Below are 20,714 nucleotides of genomic sequence, written 5' to 3' on the forward strand. Positions count from 1 at the left end.
GGGCCTGGCGTGGTGGCTCACTCCTGTAATCCTAGCACTTTGGGAGGCGGGCGGATTACGAAGTCAGGGGATCGTAGACCATCCTGGCTAACACGGTGAAACCCCATCTCTACTAAAAATACAAAAAAAAAAAAAAGTAGTCAGGCGTGGTGGCAGGCACCTGTAGTCCCAGCTACTCGGGAGGCTGAGGCAGGAGAATGGCAAGAACCCGGGAGGCGGAGCTGGCAGTGAGCCGAGATTGCACCATTGCACTCCAGCCTGGGCAACAGAGCGAGACTCCGTTTCAAAAAAAAGAAAAAAAAAGAAAAAGAGAATGGGAGGCAGGTTGGCTCTATGCAGTTTCCAGCTTGACTTTTCCCTTTAGCTTAGTGATTTGGGGGCCCCAAGATTTATTTTCCTTTCACAGCACAAAAAGTTTTAAGTACAAAAGCACATATATTGAAAAGCAAATTGGTGTTCGCTCCTGTTCCTGATACCTAGTTTCCTTCCAGAGGCAACATCTTCTACTCGTTTGTTTGCTTGTTTTTGTTTATTTTGAGGGAAGAAGTCTAATCTAATAGGCATACTCTATGCACGTGCAACTTTTTTATATAAACACAGAAGCCTCCTAAAAAAAGAAAATCCCTTTTCTACACCTTGCTTTTTAATTAACAGTATCAATCTTTCCAACAGTGGCTTAGCATATCATTAAATAGAGGTACAACAACTTAGCAAACCTTTATAAATCAGGCCCTCAAGCGATGACTTGAGTGTGGCAGAATTTCAGCATTCGAGGCAGAGAGAATATGAGCAGTCCTGTGTGTGGGAAAGGCAATGGAGACATCTGTAGTGTTGGTGGGGCACTTGGAAGCCTAGATACGTGTCACAAGAAAATCTCAAGGAAAACAACGTAGACAGGGTTGCAATGACTAGAAGGGAGCAGGAATGCAGATGCCAGAAGAGGGAACGCCAACAAAAGGCAAAAGGAGTGGGCGCTCAGGGCTCTTCACAGCCATCTGCACCCAACCTGTCCCGATGCCCCGATGCATCTTCTTTTTCTTTTTCTTTTTTTTTTTTTGAAATGGAGTCTTACTCTGTCACCCACGCTGGAGTGCACTGGTGTGATCTCGGCTCACTGCAACCTTCGCCTCCCGAGTTCAAGCAATTCTCCTGCCTCAGCCCCCTGAGTAGCTGACATTACAGGTGCCCACAACAATGGCTGGCTAATTTTTATATTTTTAGTAGAGACGGGGGCATCACCATGTTGCCCAGGCTGATCTCAAACTCCTGACCTCAAGTGATCCGCCCACCTCAGCCTCCCAAAGTGCTGGGATTACAGGCCTGGGCCACCGCGCTTGGTACCGATGCATCTTCCTCTACTTCTCTGAGTGCCTCGCCCCTCTGAGCAGGAATGTTTCCTCTCCCAGCCCCTAGCCCTAAGCAGGCACATTCCAGGACCTTTGCTCATGTCCTCTTGCTTCCTGGGATGCATTTGAAACCATTGACACACCCTCCCTCCTAAGCTCTCACCTGTCTAGTTCTCTGGGTCACCTTGCTCTACTGGTACTTCTGCTACCTCTCTGAACTTTCTTCATTCTCTAAATTCATTAGTTAGGGCTACCATAACAAAGTACCACAAGCTGTGGCTTAAGCAACAGAAATGTATCATCGCACAGTTCTGGAGGCCAGAAGTCTAAAAGCGAGGTGTTGGCGGAGCCATGTTCTCTCTGAAAGGCATAGAAGAGAATCCTTCGTTGCCTCTTCTAGCTTCTGGTGTTTGCCAGCAATTCCTGGTATGCTGCCCTTGTGGATGGGTTGCTCCAAGTTATGCCTCCATCATCACATGGCTGTTTCTCTACATCATCTTTTAATAAACATGTCTTTTTCTCATCTTATGAGGACACCAGTCATATTGCATCTTACTGCAGTATGACCTTATCTTAACTAATTATATCTGCAATGACCCTATTTCCAAACAAGGTCACATTCACAGGTACCAGTGGTTAGGACTTGAACATGTCTTTCTGGGGGACACAGTTCAACCCACAACACTTCCTGTAAAACAGTGGTCTACAAAATAGGGCGGGACCCCTCTCAGAGTGTATGAGATAATCCTTTGAGAAAAGGGAAGAAATTTCTATTTCTACTTTTTTTTCTAAAAGATAAAAAAATTAAGCATTAATAATATTTAATATGTGGACTGATAACGGTGGCCTCTCCTGTATTCTGTTTGTCAGAGCCCCTTGTCATGCCCAGTGAGTGGTGAAAGCTAAAGGAACAGTAGACTTTCCTTAGCACTGAGGGGATGACAATGGGGCCCCTGATTCTTGTTCAATTTCAGCATGTCGCCACATATTGCAATTGGAGTGCTTTCGAATATCACTAATGTGGCTACTTTTATGAAAACAAGACCTTTAAATAGTAGACTGTTTACACTACTTTGTACTGAGATGAAGCATGATCATAAAAGTACTTTAAAATTCAACTTAAACTTGAGGTTGCACTCTATTTTACAAAATTACAAATTTTCCAATTTTGCTAGTCTTTTTTCATGATGGCAAATAACAATAAGTAGTATGCTACCTAGCAAATGGTATGGAAAAAACAAAACTTCTGAGTGTATCCCTTCAAGATAAATGCAATATTTTAACAATGAATAAGAAATAGATTTTTTTTCAAAAGGCACTCATGAGGAGAGCATATTGAAAATGGAGATTTGAAAATGTTTCCATTGTTACATAAAATAACCACGTTTCTTTCCAAAACTCTTATAGCCTTCCATTTCCAGCAATAAGGAAGACAAAATGACCTTAAAATTCTCATGCTGGGCGGGCACAGTGGCTCATGCCTATAATCCCAGCACTTTGGGAGGCTGAGGCAGGTGGATCACCTGAGGTCAGGAGTTTGAGATCAGCCTGGCCAACATGGTGAAATCCCATCTCTACTGAAAATACAAAAATTAGCTGAGTGTGGTGGTGGGCACCTGTAGTCCCAGCTACTTGGGAGGCTGAGGCAGGAGAATCACTTGAACCCGGGAGGTGGAGGTTGCAGTGAGCCGAGATCATACCCCTGCACCCCAGCCTGGGCAACAGAGCAAGATTCCATCACAAAAAGAAAAGAAAAAAAAAAAAAAGAAAGAAAGAAAAGAAAAAGAAAAATGAAAACTATCACGCTATAAAACATTTAGTGATGTTGAAAAGAATAATTATTGCTAATGAATAACAGAGTTTCTAAGAAAGTCAGGGCAATTCCCAGGGCCAAAACCAAAGAAGGAAATAAAGCCCAGAGCTGCCAGTGCAGTCACTGCAGCTTCCTGGTAAAGCCTGGAGGCAGGAGACACCACCTTGGGGTGGTGCCTTGAGGAAAGGTACAAATAAAAATAAAAATTTCTATTTCCAATTATTTTCTTTCTAAAAAATGCAAAAAAAAATCGCTTCTCTAATATTTCATATGTGGACTGATACCGGTGATCTCCTTTGCATTCTATTTGTCAGAGCCCCATGGCATGCCCTGTAAGTAGTAAATGCAATATTTTACAGATATATTTTATCAGGTATTTTATCAGAAAGCTGAGTCTTCTGTGAAAGAACGCCCTGGAAAACATCCACCCGCCAGCAAAGGGACACCTGGGGAAGAGTATCAGTGGTGGAGTCACAGCTCACTGCAGCCTTGACTTCTCAGGCTCAAGAGATCCTCCCACCTCAGCTTCCCGAGTGAGTGATTAGCTGGGACCAAAGTGCTGGGATTACAGGCGTGAGTCACTGTGCCCGGCCGGTATTTCAATATTTCACTTAAACAATGTGAAGAGCAGAAGTTGAATATTATAGCAGCAAATCCTCTATACTACCAAATGCTTAGTCCACTGATATGGAAACCACAGGTTCATCTAAATGATGGAGAAGTCTGTAGAATGATGTTTCCTTCAACAAAGCCTTACAGGATCCAGCAAGTCTTTGAAGTCATGCATGCTCATCTTCCTGGCATCTGTCCTATGCGCATAACACATCTGCAACTGACTGGCTCAGTTCAAACCTAAGGTTAGCAAATTCAGAGCCAAGGGACCAGTTAGTCTATGTTTCTCATTCTGTAGCCACATCTTAGCCTATTCCCATTGCACTTTACATACAACTTCTACCCATTGCTAAACATTCTTCGCTAACTTTACTGCCAGGCACAAATCTTTCTTTGGCCATTTCAGCCTATGGGCCTTTTTCCCTCCTGTAAACTTTCATCACATTTTCTGTCACTCACCTGATTTTTGATAATATTTGGTTTGATATTGACTTCACTGGATCTTATTTCCCCTCCAAGTTACTTGCTGTCATCAGGAAGCATATTGAAATCTTTGGCATCTTTTATTTATTCTTTTAGAAGCTTAGACCCACCTCTGTCCTTGGTATAGATGTTTAGTTATTATGTAACTATTATACTAATCATATAATTATATATACAATATAGATATATGATCATATATGTACATGATTATGACATGTTTAAAGTTTTGAGGTGAAATGCCATCCTAGCCAAGATTGGTTTCATTCTGAAGAAATTTGTTAATTATTGAGGAATAGAGGTGAGGAAGGTGTAGAAGAACAGACTAAGATCATATCTAACCTGTACAATACAACTTACTCACTTCTTTCATACATTAAGGTTAAATTTCAAAGAGTCATATAGCATAGAATGACAGCATGCTGGTTATCGATTTATCACTTCTCATCTTCACACCCCCTCTCCACTTCCCGTGCTTGTGATACTGGTGCTGAATCCCAGAAACATTTCTCTTCACGTGATGACATAATGTTAAGCTTTGTCAGTGGAGGGTTCTGGAGGGATACTGCAGGAGAAAGGGGCTTCTCTTCCTGGTTCTCAGGTGCTTTCTTTTCTTCCTCCTCCAGTGGCTCTCCTGTGGTCAAGGGTGGGACTCACCCCCAGCAAGTTTCACTTTAACCCCACAGGCAGCTTCTGGCAAGTTCCACAAGTGTCCTGGTTCTTGCCTGCCAACCCCAGTCTGTCACACCCAGCAACTCCCTCCACCATTCATTGGTGACAGCTATACCTTCTCTGTAAGGTCTCTGTCTCTGCATCGGGATGGAGACTCTCCAAATTTGTCCCTTTCTTGGGTTCTCTGTTTCAGCCCTAGGGTGGACCCTAAGCTGCTCCCTCTATCTGCTAGTCCTGTATTCTTCAGAGTTCACTTTACCCTTTAATAGCTAACTGCCTGCCATTAGTTAATAATTTTTTTTTTTTTTTTGAGATGGAGTCTCGCTCTGTCACCCAGGCTGGCGCGATCTCAGCTCACTGCAAGCTCCGCCTCCCGGGTTCATGCCATTCTCCTGCCTCAGCCTCCCGAGTAGCTGGGACTACAGGGGCCCGCCACCACGACTGGCTAATTTTTTGTATTTTTAGTAGAGACGGGGGTTTCACCATGTTAGCCAGGATGGTCTCGATCTCCTGACCTTATGATCCACCCGCCTCGGCCTCCCAAAGTGGTGGGATTACAGGCTTGAGCCACCACGACCAGCCAATTTTTTTTTTCCCCAGATGGAGTCTCACTCTGTCGCCCAGGCTGGAGTGCAATGGCTCAATCTCGGCTCACTGCAACCTCTGCCTCCAGGTTTCAAGCCATTCTCCTGCCTCAGCCTCTGAGTAGCTGGGGTTACAGACACGCACCACCACGCCCGGCTAATTTTTGTATTTTTAGTAGAGACGGGGTTTCACCATGTTGGTCAGGCTGGTCTCGAACTCCTGACCTTGTGATCCACCCGCTTCAGCCTCCCAAAGTGCTGGGATTACAGGCGAAAGCCACCACGCCTGGCCCTAGTTAATAATTTTTTATGTTAAACTTTTGTTCCAAATACTGCGTGATTGCTGTCTCCTAACCGGACCCTGAAGGATACAGATAGAATCAAAAGGAACCATTTTCTACAATTCCATCACCTTATGGGTGAGGAGATTGAACCAGAGGTGCAGGGAGAGGGACCAGAAAAGCAAATGTCTTGCCTTTCACACAGTGAGAGGTGGAGTTAGAGGTGGAAGCCATATCACCTAGTAGGCAATATCAGCAGTGGCTACACTATACGCACATAGCTCAATGGCTGGAATATAAGACGTGTTGCATAGAAATGTGTTGAGTGAGTGAATTAATGAATTATGGCTCTGAGGGCAAGGTTTGGTTGGGGAAGTTCAGGGAAGAGGAAGCATGAAGGTGAGAGTCTTTCATAATGATAAAGTAAGTTATCAGTGAGATAAGAAAACTATGCAGGAGAGACCAAGATCTCTTGGCAGATAATTTGCCAGTTACTTCTTAATGGAACAGACTAACCCAGCAGCTTGACTTCAGCCCATAGATGATCTGGTGATTTGGGGTTGATTTTTTTTTTTCTTTTCTTTTTCTTTCTTTCTTTTCTTTTTCTTTTTTTTTTTTTTTTTTTGAGACAGAGTTTCACTTTTGTTGCCCAGGCTGGAGTGCAATGGCATGATCTTGGCTCACTACAACCTCCGCCTCCTGGGTTCAAGCGGTTCTCCTGCCTCAGCCTCCTGAGTAGCTGGGATTACAGGCACCTGCCACCACACCCGGCTAATTTTTCGTATTTTTAGTAGAGACGGGGTTTCACCATGTTAGCCAGGATGGTCTCAAACTCCTGACCTCAGGTAATCCACCCACCTCGGCCTCCCAAAGTGCTGGGATTACAGGCCTGAGCCACCGCACAATCCCCCCAGTGACTTTTCAGATCACCCAGGCTGCCCAAATATTTACCAGATGGAGGCAGCTTCCCTGGAAGGGTTCCCAACCTAATTGGTTTGTGGCATCCAAGAGGAGGCAGCTCAGCCTGTCGTGGGCAACATGGTGAAACCCCATCTCTACTAAAAATACGAAAAATTAGCCGGGCGTGGTGGCAGGCACCTGTAATCCCAGCTACTCGGGAGGCTGAGGCAGGAGAATCGCTTGAACCTGGGGGGCAGAGGTTGCAGTGAGCCAAGATCGCACCATTGCACACCAGCCTGGGCGACAAGAGCAAAACTCTGTCTCAAAAAAAAAAGAAAAAAAAAAGGAGGCAGCTCTCTGTTGTGGCCAAAAATCAATGGCAATAAAGGAGGCCCCTCCAGAATTGGCCCCATCTCCCACCCACTCTCTTGAGATCCCCACAACCCACAAAGCAGTGGTTTGGATTTTGTAATTAGCAGTTTGTCTTTAACAACCATGGTTTTAGCATTGCGGGTGCCAATACAGTTTCTTTGAGGCATTGGCCAGGACCCAGGCATTGCTCCTAATTTCTAATTAAGGCATGTTCAGATAGTAAGCGAATAAAGATCAGTCTAGCATTTCAATTAGAACAGGGTGGTGTAATGGATTCGGCTTGGGCAAACTCCTTTTAGACAAATTGTTTTGACAAGTTCAAGAAAAAGGAGGGGATTCTAGGAGTAACAAGATCAAGTGGAAAGAACACTAGCCCTGAAGTCCAGCTCTTAGAGGTCAAGTCCCAGCTCTGCTGCGAACTAACTGATTGTATGATCCTGGCCAACTCACTTCACTATTGAAGCATCAGTGCTCTCTTCTGTGAAAGTTTCACCTAAACAATTTCTGGACCCCAGCGACATCTTAAGAGATCATGGGATTCAGGGCACATCTCCTCTTCATCCACTGCCACCTTCAAAAAATTGACTTCTGTATGTTTCAGAGTAAATGTTGTTCTTTAAGAGTAAGGGTTTCACAGCCAGGTGCATTGCCTCATGCCTGTAATCCCAGCACTTTGGGAGGCTGAGGCGGGTGGATCACCTGAGGTCAGGAGTTTAAGACCAGCTGGCCAACATGGCAAAACCCTGTCTCTACTAAAAATACAAAAATTAGCCAGGCCTGGTGGCAGGTGCCTGTAATCCCAGCTACTTGGGAGGCTGAGGCAGGAGAATCACTGAACCTGGGAGGCGGAGGTTGCAGTGAGCTGAGATCTCTCCACTGCACTCCAGCCTGGGCTACAGAGCAAGACTCCATCTCAAAAAAAAAAAAAAAAAAAGTAAGGGTTTCACTTTGTGCCTATCTTGGAGCAAATGACCAAAAGTGTTTCTCTTATGCATGTATTTGTTCAGTTACTCTCTGAGCACCTTCCAGGAGTTGAAAGAAGTGCCTGAGTACTAATCCTTTTTCAGGCTCACACACGCAAACCCCTCTACATAGTTTTCCAGCTCAGCAGCATACTCTTAACTCCTCCTTTTCTGTACTCATAGCAGTCAGCATCTGTTCAACTCATTTCCTAATCTATCCCATAACCTCTCCTTCACTCTGAAGTTTAGCCATTAAATTGTTACCTCATTTCTCAAAGGCATTTGCCATATCTCTAACCAGATGTGAGATCTGAAGGGCAGAAACTGGACTCTGCACTTCCTACCTCCCACAGAATCTAATTCAGTGTCCTCCTCATGGGTAGTGCTCAATTAATGGTCCTTAATTGATGGGTCCATTAGCATTGTGGGTGTACAAAGGCATATAAGTGGACGTTCCTGTCCTCAGGAAAGATTCAGTGTAATTGAGGGAGATGGTGAGACCTGAAGAGTTAGGTGACAGTTGCAAGCAACAACACCAGGACTGTGATTCATTGTCAATAAATGCAATAGGTCAGTGGTTCCCAACCTTTGGACCCTAGACCTCTTGTAAACTATGGGTTATGCTAAGCATCACAAATCCTTATATCTGTAAGATAACTCAGACATGTCTCAAATGGTAGTCTCCTCCCCCCTTATCTATGGTTTGGCTTTCCGACGTTTGTTACCCACAGTCAACCAAGGTTTGAAAATATGAAATGGAAAATTCCAGAAATAACCAATTCATGAGTTTTAAAACGTGCACTGTCCCACTTTATCCAGCCTGGGATGTGGACCCTCCCTGTGTTCAGTGGATCCACACTGCAGACACTACCTGCTCATTAGTCACTAGATAGCCATCTCTGTTATAAGACGACTGTCACGTATCACGGTGCTTGGGTTCAAGTGACTCTTATTTTACAGGATAACAAGGCCTTGAATAACGTTGTCCTCTTTTTTTTCTTTTTTTTCTTTGAGTTGGAGTCTCACTCTGTCGCCCAGGCTGGAGTTCTGGAGTTCAGTGGCATGATCTCAGCTCACTGCAACCTCCGCCTCCCGGGTTCAAGCAATTCTCCTACCTCAGCCCGGAGCAGCTGGAATTACAGGCACTTGCCACCACACCTGGCTAATTTTTGTAATTTTAGTAGAGAAACCTGTCTCAAACTCCTGACCTCAAGTGTCTACCTGCCTCAGCCTCTCAAAGTGCTGGGATTACAGGCATGAGCTACTGCACCCAGCCTCTGTTATAATGTTGATAAGAAAAAAAAAAAATAGATTCTTGTCTGGGGCCGACATCTGTGTGGAGTTTGCTTGTTCTCCTCATGTCTGCGTGGGTTTCCTCCCACATCCCAAAGATATGCACATGAGGTGAATTTGCATGTCTACCTCATCTCAGGATGAGTGAGTGTGGGTGTGAGTGTGGGTGTGGCTGCACGCTGTGAGATAATGGCACCCTCTCCAGGGTGGGTTCCCACCTTGCACCCTGAGCTGCTGGGACAGGCTCCAGCTACCCATGGCTCTGAACTGCAATAAGAATGTAAATAATTATCTTACTTGCTTTTAATAATGTTTCTTAAATACATGCATAGCTCACATTTATTGTAAGGTTTAATATTAGTAGTTTGGCGTATATTTAGAAGTTTGATGACAGTTTTGTCACCAGAAATATGCTGAGGGAACTTAACTATTGTTTGTGTCATTAACCTATGGTAAAATTGATTTCCTTATATGTTGTTTCACTTAAAGTCCTAGTTTCTTTTTTTCTTTTTTTTTTGAGATGGAGTTTCGTTCTTCTTGCCCAGGCTGGAGTGCAGTGGCGCAATCTCGGCTCACCACAACCTCCGCCTCCTGGGTTCAAGCGATTCTCCTGCCTCAGCCTCCCAAGTAGCTGGGATTACAGGCATGCGCCACCATGCCTGTAATTTTGTATTTTTAGTAGAGACGGGGTTTCTCCGTGTTGGCCAGGCTGATCTCAAACTCCCGACATCAGGTGATCCGCCCGCCTTGGCCTCCCAAAGTGCTGGAATTACAGGCGTGAGCCATGGCACCGGGCCTAAAGTCCTAGTTTCTGAGAACCTATTGATGATGTTAAGTGAGGACTTACTGTACTTAATGGCCCCAAAGCATAAAGAGTAGTGGTGCTGGCAATTTGGGTATGCCAAAGAGAAGGCATCAAGTGCTTCCTTTGAGCGAAAAGATAAAAGTTCTCCACTTAATAAGGAAAGAAAAGATATTGTATGATGAGGTTGTTTAGATCTATGATAAAGGCCAGGCATGGTGGCGCACATCTGTAATCCCAGCACTTTGGGAGGCCAAAGCAGGTGGATCACTTGAGGCCAGGAGTTTGAGACTAGCCTGGCCAACATGGCAAAACCCTATCTCTACTAAAAATGCAAAAAAATTTAGCTGGGTGTGGTGGTGCATGCCTGTAATCCCAGCTGCTCAGGAGGCTGAGGCACGAGAATCGCTTGAACCTGGGAGATGGAGGTTGCAGTGAGCCCAGATTGTGCCACTTATCCCAGCCTGGGTGACAGATCAAGGCTCTGTCTCAAAAAATAAAATAAAATAAAATAAAATAAAAAATAAAAATACCATGATAAGGAGTTTGTACTAGTTTGGCTGTCACACACCAAACTGCAAAAGTTACTGCCACAGTGTGTGGTAAGTGCCTAGTTAAGATGGAAAAGACATTAATTTTTGTGGGTGGAAGACATGTACAGAACATGTTTCAACTGATGGCAATTGGGTTTGGTATTATCCAAGGTTTCAGGCATCCATAAAGGGTCCTGGAATGTGTCTCCCACAGATAATGGGGGGACTATTGTACTTATTTTTCAAATATATGTTGTGATTGGCAAAATATATAGCCTCTTAAAAGCCTAGGATTTCATGCTATCCTTTGTTAATCGTGAACATTTAAGACAGATGCTACTCTTCCTGTCCCAGGAACTTTAAAGCTGTGGGTTATAACACAGACATGGCCAATTCCATGAACCATACCACACACAACCAGTCCCCCAAATGGCAAAAAAAAAAAAAAATGGTATAAATAAACCCTGATCACAAACATGTGAATCTCTTAAGGCGGTGGACGGACCTCAAGTTCCTGAGGAACGTGTGCTTCGAAGCACAATAAGAAGGGTCTGAAGAAGATGCAGGCCAGCAATGCTCATGAGTACCAGAGCCAAGGCTATGGAGGCCCTTGTAAAACCCAAGTAGGTTAAGCCTAAGATCGTAAAGGGTGTCAGCTGCAAGCCCCATCAACTTGCCTGCAGTGCCCACCCCAGGCTTGGAAAGTGTGCTCATGCCCACATTGCCAGGAGTCTCAGGCTCTGCTGACCAAAGGCCAAGGCTCCAAACAAGGCTCAGACCATGGCTTCAGCTCCAGCCTCAGTTCTGGCTCTAGCTCAGGCTCCCAAACGTGCTCAGGCACCCGTGAAGGCTCCCGAGTAGAGGCCTGTGTCTGCCAGAATGAGTACAGAAGGACTGGTGTGACCTCTGGGCTGCTGTCTGCTTGGGGCTGGTGCCCTCCTGTGCTATTTGCATGAATAAACGTGAGGAAAAATACATACATACATACATACATACATACATACATACATGCTAAAAGAATAATTATGCAGGTTCTGTGAACATTTTTTGAAGTTAAAAACCATCATGCTCAAATAGAGTTTGTTCAAACTACTGGCATAGATGGCTAGAATTTAGAAAACAAAGTGAACACTTTAGTCTAGGTGGTTCAATAGATTTTTTTTTCCCTGCAAAAGGTGGGATTTGAACTCAGCTTTGAATAATGAGTAAGTTTTTAACAGCAAGGATATGTCTGAGGTTCAACCCATTTCAGGTGTCCCAATATATATGAAAGGAGAAAGCTTCATACCTACATGTTATAATTCTCTTCCTGACAGGCATACCTCAAGATCAGTTGAATTGGAGCACAGCTGGATGGAGGCCTCAGGTTAATTAACTTCCTTTGAGAGCATCCAGAAAATTAGCAAAGACATGAGAAACCATTCACTCAGGACGACCAATCAGCCAGGACACTCCGAAACCTATTAAATCAGATTTTTAATCTTCTAAGCCTGTAGACAACTGTGTGACATCAGCCACATCCTCAAATCTTAAGGGAAACACGAATACAAGAATACATGTGTGCAAGGAATCATGCATAAAAGGATTGTGCCTTCAGATCAAGTCCAACTGTTTTTATTTGTCATCAAATGTGAACGGATATATGGGTACTAGTCCCAGGAATGCCATAAACTAGCAGTGAATCACTTCTTGAATAAGCCACCTCATTCTTCTAGACTTTGATCTGATAAAGGGAGGGATTGGACCAAAGAATCTTTAAGGTCTCTTCCTACTAGCATGTTTCTTTTTTTTTTTTTTTTTCTTTTTTATTGATCATTCTTGGGTGTTTCTCGCAGAGGGGGATTTGGCAGGGTCACAGGACAATAGTGGAGGGAAGGTCAGCAGATAAACAAGTGAACAAAGTTCTCTGGTTTTCCTAGGCAGAGGACCCTGCGGCCTTCCGCAGTGTGTGTGTCCCTGGGTACTTGAGATTAAGGAGTGGTGATGACTCTTAACGAACATGCTGCCTTCAAGCATCTGTTTAACAAAGCACATCTTGCACCGCCCTTAATCCATTCAACCCTGAGTGGATACAGCACATGTTTCAGAGAGCACAGGGTTGGGGGTAAGGTCACAGATCAACAGGATCCCAAGGCAGAAGAATTTTTCTTAGTACAGAACAAAATGAAAAGTCTCCCATGTCTACCTCTTTCTACACAGACACAGCAACCATCCGATTTCTCAATCTTTTCCCCACCTTTCCCCCCTTTCTATTCCATAAAACCGCCATTGTCTTCATGGCCCGTTCTCAATGAGCTGTTGAGTACACCTCCCAGATGGGGTGGTGGCCGGGCAGAGGAGCTCCTCACTTCCCAGTAGGGGCGGCCGGGCAGAAGCGCCCCTCACCTCCCGGACGGGGCGGCTGGCCGGGCGGGGGGCTGACCCCCCACCTCCCTCCCGGACAGGGCGGCTGGCCAGGCAGAGGGGCTCCTCACTTCCCGGTAGGGGCGGCCGGGCAGAGGCGCCCCTCACCTCCCGGACAGGGCGGCTGGCCGGGTGGGGGGCTGATCCCCCCACCTCCCTCCCGGACGGGGCGGCTGGCTGGGCAGAGGGGCTCCTCACTTCCCAGTAGGGGCGGCCGGGCAGAGGCGCCCCCCCCACCTCCTGGACAGGGCGGCTGGCCGGGCAGGGGGCTGATCCCCCCACCTCCCTCCCGGACGGGGCGGCTGGCCAGGCGGGGGGCTGATCCCCCCACCTCCCTCCCGGACGGGGCGGCTGGCCGGGCAGAGGGGCTCCTCACTTCCCAGTAGGGGCGGCCGGGCAGAGGCACCCCTCGCCTCCCGGACGGGGCGGCTGGCCAGGCGGGGGGCTGACCCCCCCACCTCCCTCCCGGACGAGGCGGCTGGCCGGGCAGAGGGGCTCCTCACTTCCCGGTAGGGGCGGCCGGGCAGAGGTGCCCCTCACCTCCCGGATGGGGCGGCTGGCCGGGTGGGGGGCTGACCCCCCCACCTCCCTCCCAGACGAGGAGGGAGGACGCTCCTCACTTCTCAGACGGGGTGGCTGCTGGGCGGAGGGGCTCCTCACTTCTCAGACGGGGCGGTTGTCAGGCAGAGGGTCTCCTCACTTCTCAGACAGGGCGGCCGGGCAGAGACACTCCTCACATCCCGGACGGGGCGGCAGGGCAGAGGTGCTCCCCACATCTCAGACGATGGGCGGCCGGGCAGAGACGCTCCTCACTTCCCAGATGTGATGGCGGCCGGGAAGAGGCGCTCCTCACTTCCTAGATGGGATGGCGGCCGGGCAGAGACGCTCCTCACTTTCCAGACTGGGCAGCCAGGCAGAGGGGCTCCTCACATCCCAGACGATGGGCGGCGAGGCAGAGACGCTCCTCACTTCCCAGACGGGGTGGCTGCCAGGCAGAGGCTGCAATCTCGGCACTTAGGGAGGCCAAGGCAGGCGGCTGGGAGGTGGTTGTAGCGAGCCGAGATCACGCCACTGCACTCCAGCCTGGGCGCCATTGAGCACTGAGTTAACGAGACTCCGTCTGCAATCCCGGCACCTCGGGAGGCCGAGGCTGGCGGATCACTCGCGGTTAGGAGCTGGAGACCAGCCCAGCCGACACATCGAAACCCCGTCTCCACCAAAAAAATACGAAAACCAGTCAGGCGTGGCGGCGCACGCCTGCAATCGCAGGCACTCGGCAGGCTGAGGCAGGAGAATCGGGCAGGGAGGTTGCAGTGAGCTGAGATGGCAGCAGTACCGTCCAGCTTCGGCTCGGCATCAGAGGGAGACCGTGGAAAGAGGGGAGAGGGGAGAGGGGAGAGGGGAGAGGGGGGAGGGGGGAGGGGGGAGGGGAGAGGGGAGAGGGAGCTCTATCTACCACACAGTCCTTCTCTGAATATCTAAATCGACTTTGTCCCTACTAGCATGTTTCTGCCTTTTGGATGATGACTATGATGAGCAGAGCCATCTGTTCCCAAGGAGCTGGCTGGTGCCACTGCTCTACCCCTGTGTTCTAGGAGAAGTGGATAGAGGATTTGCCGAGGGAGGTGAGCAGAGGAAGAGATGACTTCCTCATTTGATGTGGAATAAGTCTCAATAGGCTGTCATTTCCATAACCATTTCATAAAAGTTGTTTCTTTGCAAGAAGTAAAGCTTCACTTTCTCCCTTTTTTGACCTGTCCCTTTAGGCTAAAATTTGCCGGTGAACCTGATCCATCCCTCCCTCCCTTCCTTCCTTCCTTCCTTTTTCCTTTTTCTTTCTCTCTTTCTCTCTTTCTTTCTTTCTTTCTATTTTTGAACTTGATTTCACTCACACAAGAAATGCTGCCTATTCACTCCCTACACTGCTGGGAGGAAATCATGTAAGATGACCCAGCTCTTTCAAAAAATATTATGGCATGAAAGATCACAATGCTTAAAAATGTTCATAGCCTTTTATCTTATAATCTTACTTCCAGAAATCAATCTGAAGAAAGTAATTCTAAATGTCATTACAGATTTAGGCATGAGGATGCTTATCATTGTGTTGTATAACTGCAAAAACTGGAAGCAACTTACACTTCCACAACAGAGGAATGGTGAAGAAGTCATGGCATGTTGAAATGATGAAATATTGTGTTAACAAATGGTGTTCGACAGTTTGAAATAGAGACTTGAAGACCACTTATTTCGAAAAATGGTAAGTCAAGAATATGAGACACAAAATTAGGCTGGGCGTGGTGGCTCAAGCCTGTAATCCCAGCACTTTGGGAGGCTGAGGCGGGCGGATCACCTGAGGTCAGGAATTTGAGAACAGCCTGGCTAACATGGCAAAACCCCGCCTCCACTAAAAATGCAAAAATTAGCTGGGCGTGGTGGTGCATGCCTGTAATCCCAGCTACTTGGGAGGCTGAGACAGGAGAATCCCTTGAACCCATGAGGCAGAGGTTGTAGTGATCTGAGATCTTGCCATTGCACTCTAGCCTGGGCAACAGAGCAAGACTCCATCTCAAAACACACAAAAAAAAAGAAAAAAAAAAAAAGAAAAAAGAAAACTCACAGGGCAGGAGACCCTACCAGGAAGATAATTGTGGGGCTCCCCTAGAAGCTCTTCACCCGTATGGGTAACCCTGAAGAGATGGAACATGTGCACACTCATTAGTGGATCCATGACCTGCCAAAGTGGCCCAGGCAGAAGGTGCTCTGCTGTGCTTGTCACTAAATTTAGACTACAGGTGGCAGGAAGGGCACAGGAGGAAGGATTAAAGATCCAAGAGGGTGGCTGCTTAGGATGTTTTAGGAACCTAAATCTGGGTTGTGCTGTTGAGTGGAAACACCAGTTCCAAACATCCCAGCCAGCTGGTGTGGCACTGTTTGTCCTGAGAACTGGAGGTGAACACTCCCTTGTCCACACAAATACCCAGCCTGCACACCACCAGCAGGAGTCTGCTGAGACCAGGAGCCAACTGGCCAGGCAACCCCACTAGAGACTCTCGGAGTGCTCTGCTTGCTCTTGTAGGCTGGCTGTTCCCAGCTGCTGGGAAGTCAGATCCCACAGGCAGACGTTGCAGGCAGCCTGGACAAAGCCTGGGAAACACCTAAGAGAACTTCCCCTTCATTCAAACATCTGGCATAGAGGTGAAGTGTGAGGGCTCTGGAGTGAGAGCCCTCATACTATTGTCTTCCAGCTCTTCTACTAACTAGGCTGGAGGATAAACCTTAGATAAGCTGCTTGATTGCCTCACTTTCCGCAGTTAGCATGGAACCTTGGACCTGACATATGGTGGATGCTTGACAAATGCTGTCGAATGAAGGACAAAGAGTAGGATAGGGTGGGCCTCATCAAGCAGACCCCTGAGGTAGGTTCACAGGGGCTTCTCCCCTTTGGGAAGAGACACATGGTGTGTCATGCATGGTTCCCTGCTCTCCCACACCCCTTCACCGCTCAACTAAGAGGGAATCTCCTTCTATCCATGCAGGCATGTTTCTGGCTTTCCTCTTGGTGGGCAGGCACACATCCACAATCTAGGCCACAATTAGGCATGGCTCAGTTTTGTCAGGGTTTGGGGCTGCAGAGTCCTCACCATCGGTTGGTGGGAGCTTCTTTCCTACATCGGTCTCACAATCTTGCTTCCTCTAACATATTTCCATCTTAGCCACAATGTTATTATATTATCTTTAAGAATGTAGGAAAACCCTCCCCCCTAATTCCCACCACCCCTACTCTGCCTCTGGTCACAGGCGATGGAGTCCAGGCTTGAGCCAAATGTAACCAGCCCGCAAGGGTCAAGAGGGCCCCAGGGGGCCTTAAACATACAAGGAAAAAATAAGAGCACACCAAGGCCCTCCCAAGGGGCAGCCGAGAGAATGTTGAAGCCCACGCAGAAGTTCTTTAACAATTGAGAGGGGGTGGGAGAGCCTCCCTCAAGGGTGACTGAGAAGGATAAATAGGAAAACCAGCATTCAAAGGAGAGGATGAGGGAATGGAGGCTACCCCCAAACACCCAGGGTGAGTGGTTACGCGAGATCTCACAGTTCACCCACAGCCCTCTCTCATTCTAAATCTCTCTGTGACCTCTGAAGCTACAAGTTTCTCTACTTTTAACCTCTTGAGTAGAGACAGAGGCATGTCAGGCGTGAACCACAGTAACCAGTTCACGATGGAAATTCAAGGAGAGGGAAACATCTCACAAATTGCTGCCCGGGCTTTGTGGGTGGAGGGGCTGAGGGAGGGTGGGGACGGGAGATGGGGTTTATCCACCAGCTGATCAAGCCTACCAGCAGCAAGTCCTCCGGGTGTTGGGGATTTGGGGGCTTCTTCCCAGGCCAGTGTAGCTAATTTAAGTCATCTGTGTGCCGAAATTCAGTTAAAATGGAGTTTTAGCAGAATTCTTCATGTGGATGCTGTGGTTAAACAGAAATTCCTTTTCAATGATGTTTGAACAGTGAGTCAAAATAAGGCCAGTAATAAGCTAGTGATGAGTAACTCCAGGACAGAGCAAGACCTGGGTGGAGAGGATGTTTATATGGAGCACACGGGCCAAAGTAGAAGGGAAATGATTCCTTCTCCAGGTCTCTTAGCAGGAGGTAGCCTCTTGCTCTCCTCCCACCCACCCCTGTTCTATAGGGATTATTGTTTCCTTACAGAATTCCTGAGCCTGATTGAACGTCAATGATCATAGTCAAGGATCTGTCTTTTTCAACATAAAATTTCTTTTATCGCTTTTTCTTATTAAAAAGTACCACTGCTCCACAGGCGCGGTGGCTCATGCCTGTAATCCCAGCACTTTGGGAGGCCGAGGTAGGTGGATCACTTGAGGTCAGGAATTCAAGACCAGCCTGGCCAACGTGGTGAAAGCCCATCTCTATTAATAATACAAAAAATTAGCTGGGGGTGGTGGTGCACACCTGTAATCTCAGCTACTCGGGAGGAGAGAATCTCTTGAACCTGGGAGGCAAAGGTTGCAGTGAACTGAGATTGAACCACTGCACTCCAGCCTGGGCTACAGAGCAAGACTTCATCTCAAAAAAAAAAAAAAAAAAAGGATTACTGCTCATTACAGAAAAATCAGAAAATACTAATACAAGTAAAAAGAAGAAATGTTAAAGTATTCATAATCTCTCTTAAACATCACTATTAATGCCACTTTAGATTATTAGTATGCCTTCCTAGGTAAACATATATATATATATATATATATATATGTAACATATTTGGGTATATATAAAATATATGATACACACAAATGCACTTTTTTCAAAGAAAAACAGGTCTGTCCTGTAGTATGGCTTTGTGCTGTATTTCTCCTCTTTTACCTAACATTTCCTGTGGCTGTAGATACATTTGCCAGCATCATTTAGTGGCTGCATATTTTCCTACCACCTGAAGTACTAAGTTGATTTAGCCAGTTCCCTGTTGTTGGACACTTAGGTTGTTGCAACTTTTTCTCGATTATAATTGTAATGAACATCCATGCAGCTAAATCTTTGCATAAATTATTTTTTTTCATGCCTCAGGTTTATTTGTACAAATAGCACAGGACGACACCAGCCCCATGCAGATGGCAGCCCGGCGGGGGGGGTCGCACCAGTCCTTCTGTCCTCACGTTGGCAGACAGAGATCTCTACTCTGAAGCCTTTGTAGGGGGACTGGGCACCTTTGGGAGCCTGAGCTGGAACTGAAGCCGGAGCTGCAGCCTGGGCCTTGGTTTGATCCTTGGCGTTGGCCTTTGGCTGGCACAGCCTGAGCGCCTTGGCAATGCGGGCACAAGCGTGCTTCCCAAGCTTGGGGTGGCCAATGTAGGCAAGCTGATTGAGCTTGCGGCTGACACCCTTTGGGATCTTGGGCTTAACCTCCTTGGGCTTTACGAGGGCCTTGATAGCCTTGGCACGTGCACTCGTGGCCTTGGCACTGTTGGCCTGCATCTTCTTTAGGCCCTTCTTGCTGTGCTTCTTGGCAAAGGGCATGTTCCTCAGGAACTTGGGATCCACCCCCTTTAGAGACACCGATCTTTGTGACTGAGGTTTCTTGATACCATTTCTGTGCCGTTTTTGGAACTGGTCATGTGTGTTGTGGTTCTTGGACTTGGCCATGTCTGCACCGTAAGCCATGGCTCCCAAAGCTCCTAGAACCAGAAGAGCTTGCATAAATTCTTAACCCTTTCATTGGATAAATTCCCAGAAGTTAAATTGCTAAAGCTCCTTCATATTTATATGTTGGGAAAAATAAACCCAGACATTGGCCTAAAACACTGAATTAACACTAAAAGGTTACCACCCTTCAGTGGGGAGTTGGACAACCCATGCCAATGAGCTCCAGGGGCCGTGCTGTTTGCTCTGTACAAGGAAGAGACTCTCCATCCTCATGTGACTGTTGCAGTTACCAGCTGTGAAAATGGAAGCCACAATTATAACTTCTTGTAAAAGCAAGGGCTCTTCATTAAAAGCCATCTATGGGAGTTACCCATCTTCTGGATCCTCAAGTGTGGGATACTTTGGAACGCATGTATGTATATCAGACCTGTCATACTTACCTTCCTTTAGCATGTGTGGACATTGCATCCTTCTTTCTCTTCTCTTTGCATACCTTCTTCTGCTGCTGGCCACAGGTGAACGGTTTTTGGAATTCTGTAGGAATGTCCTGGCCCATTATCAAATAGTGCCTGCTTCTCACTTAACACCTCTGCCCTTGAGGATATTTGGAGTGCAATTCAAAGGCCTCAGAACAGAAGCACAAATTGTCATATCTAGTAGAAAGCAGATCAAAGCTGCATGAGGTGGCTCACACCTGTAATCCCAGCACTTTGGGAGGCCAAGGTGGGCGGATCACTTGAGGTCGGGAGTGCGAGACTAGCCTGGGCAACATGGTAAAACCCTTTCTCTATTAAAAATATAAAAATTAGCTGGGCATGGCAGCAGGCACCTATAATCTCAGCTACTCAGGAGGCTGAGGTACAAGAATCTCTTGAACCCAGGAGGCGGAGGTTGCAGTGAACCGAGATTGTGCCACTGCACTCCAGTCCAGGTGATGGAGTGAGACTCTGTCTCCAAAAAAAAAAAAGAAAAAAAAGGAACAGGTCGAGATCCCCACCCCCACCTTAGAAACACAATTTAAACTGAGTCAGCTTGTGGCTAAATCTGTAAGCTAATAATCCTCCCCCAAGGAGAATGGCGGCTGGGTGAAGGGTTGCTGGGGCAGGTAAGGATTTGTAGAGGAATACAAGTGGGGCTGTAGCGGAAAGAGGAAGGTGCACATTGAAGTTGAAAGAGAGTTGGCTTGGGAGTGAGGAAAATGGGTTCCAGTTCTGCCAACGACGTGCGGTGTGTCTTTGAGGAAGTTGCCTCCCTACTCTGCTCCTGTTTCTTCATCATTTAACCAGGTGCTACCATCCCGTCCTGTTCTCACTACTTTGCTCTTTTCCTCACTCATTTAATAATTTTCTAGTAACGTGGTTCAGAGCATTGCTTCATGACTTTTGACAGTCTTTTACACTTTCTGAATCTTGTAGATGGGCTGCCCAGTAACTGATCGCATCTGAATGCCTTGGAGAGTTAGCAAGTCAACCTCTGGCTTTCACTATTGTCAAAGCCCTTCAGTTTCCAAA

The 20,714-nt window shown here is 47.0% G+C and overlaps 1 protein-coding gene across 1 annotated transcript in view; it reads right to left on the reverse strand.

Annotated features, from left to right (window-relative positions):
• The window catches only part of LOC100977913 (uncharacterized), a 35,473-nt gene extending 16,253 nt beyond the window's left edge, over nucleotides 1-19,220 (reverse strand). The window contains exons 1-2 of the mRNA XM_063596498.1: nucleotides 18,640-19,220; nucleotides 16,835-16,916 (exon numbers count right to left, since the gene is read on the reverse strand). Of these exons, the coding sequence (XP_063452568.1) occupies nucleotides 16,835-16,916; nucleotides 18,640-19,203 (646 nt within the window). The 5' untranslated portion in view covers nucleotides 19,204-19,220. The remainder of the gene's footprint in view (nucleotides 1-16,834; nucleotides 16,917-18,639) is intronic.
• Nucleotides 19,221-20,714: the final 1,494 nt, after the last annotated feature.

Source organism: Pan paniscus, chromosome 16 (genome assembly GCF_029289425.2).
Source record: "Pan paniscus chromosome 16, NHGRI_mPanPan1-v2.0_pri, whole genome shotgun sequence".
Classification (NCBI taxonomy): domain Eukaryota; kingdom Metazoa; phylum Chordata; class Mammalia; order Primates; family Hominidae; genus Pan; species Pan paniscus.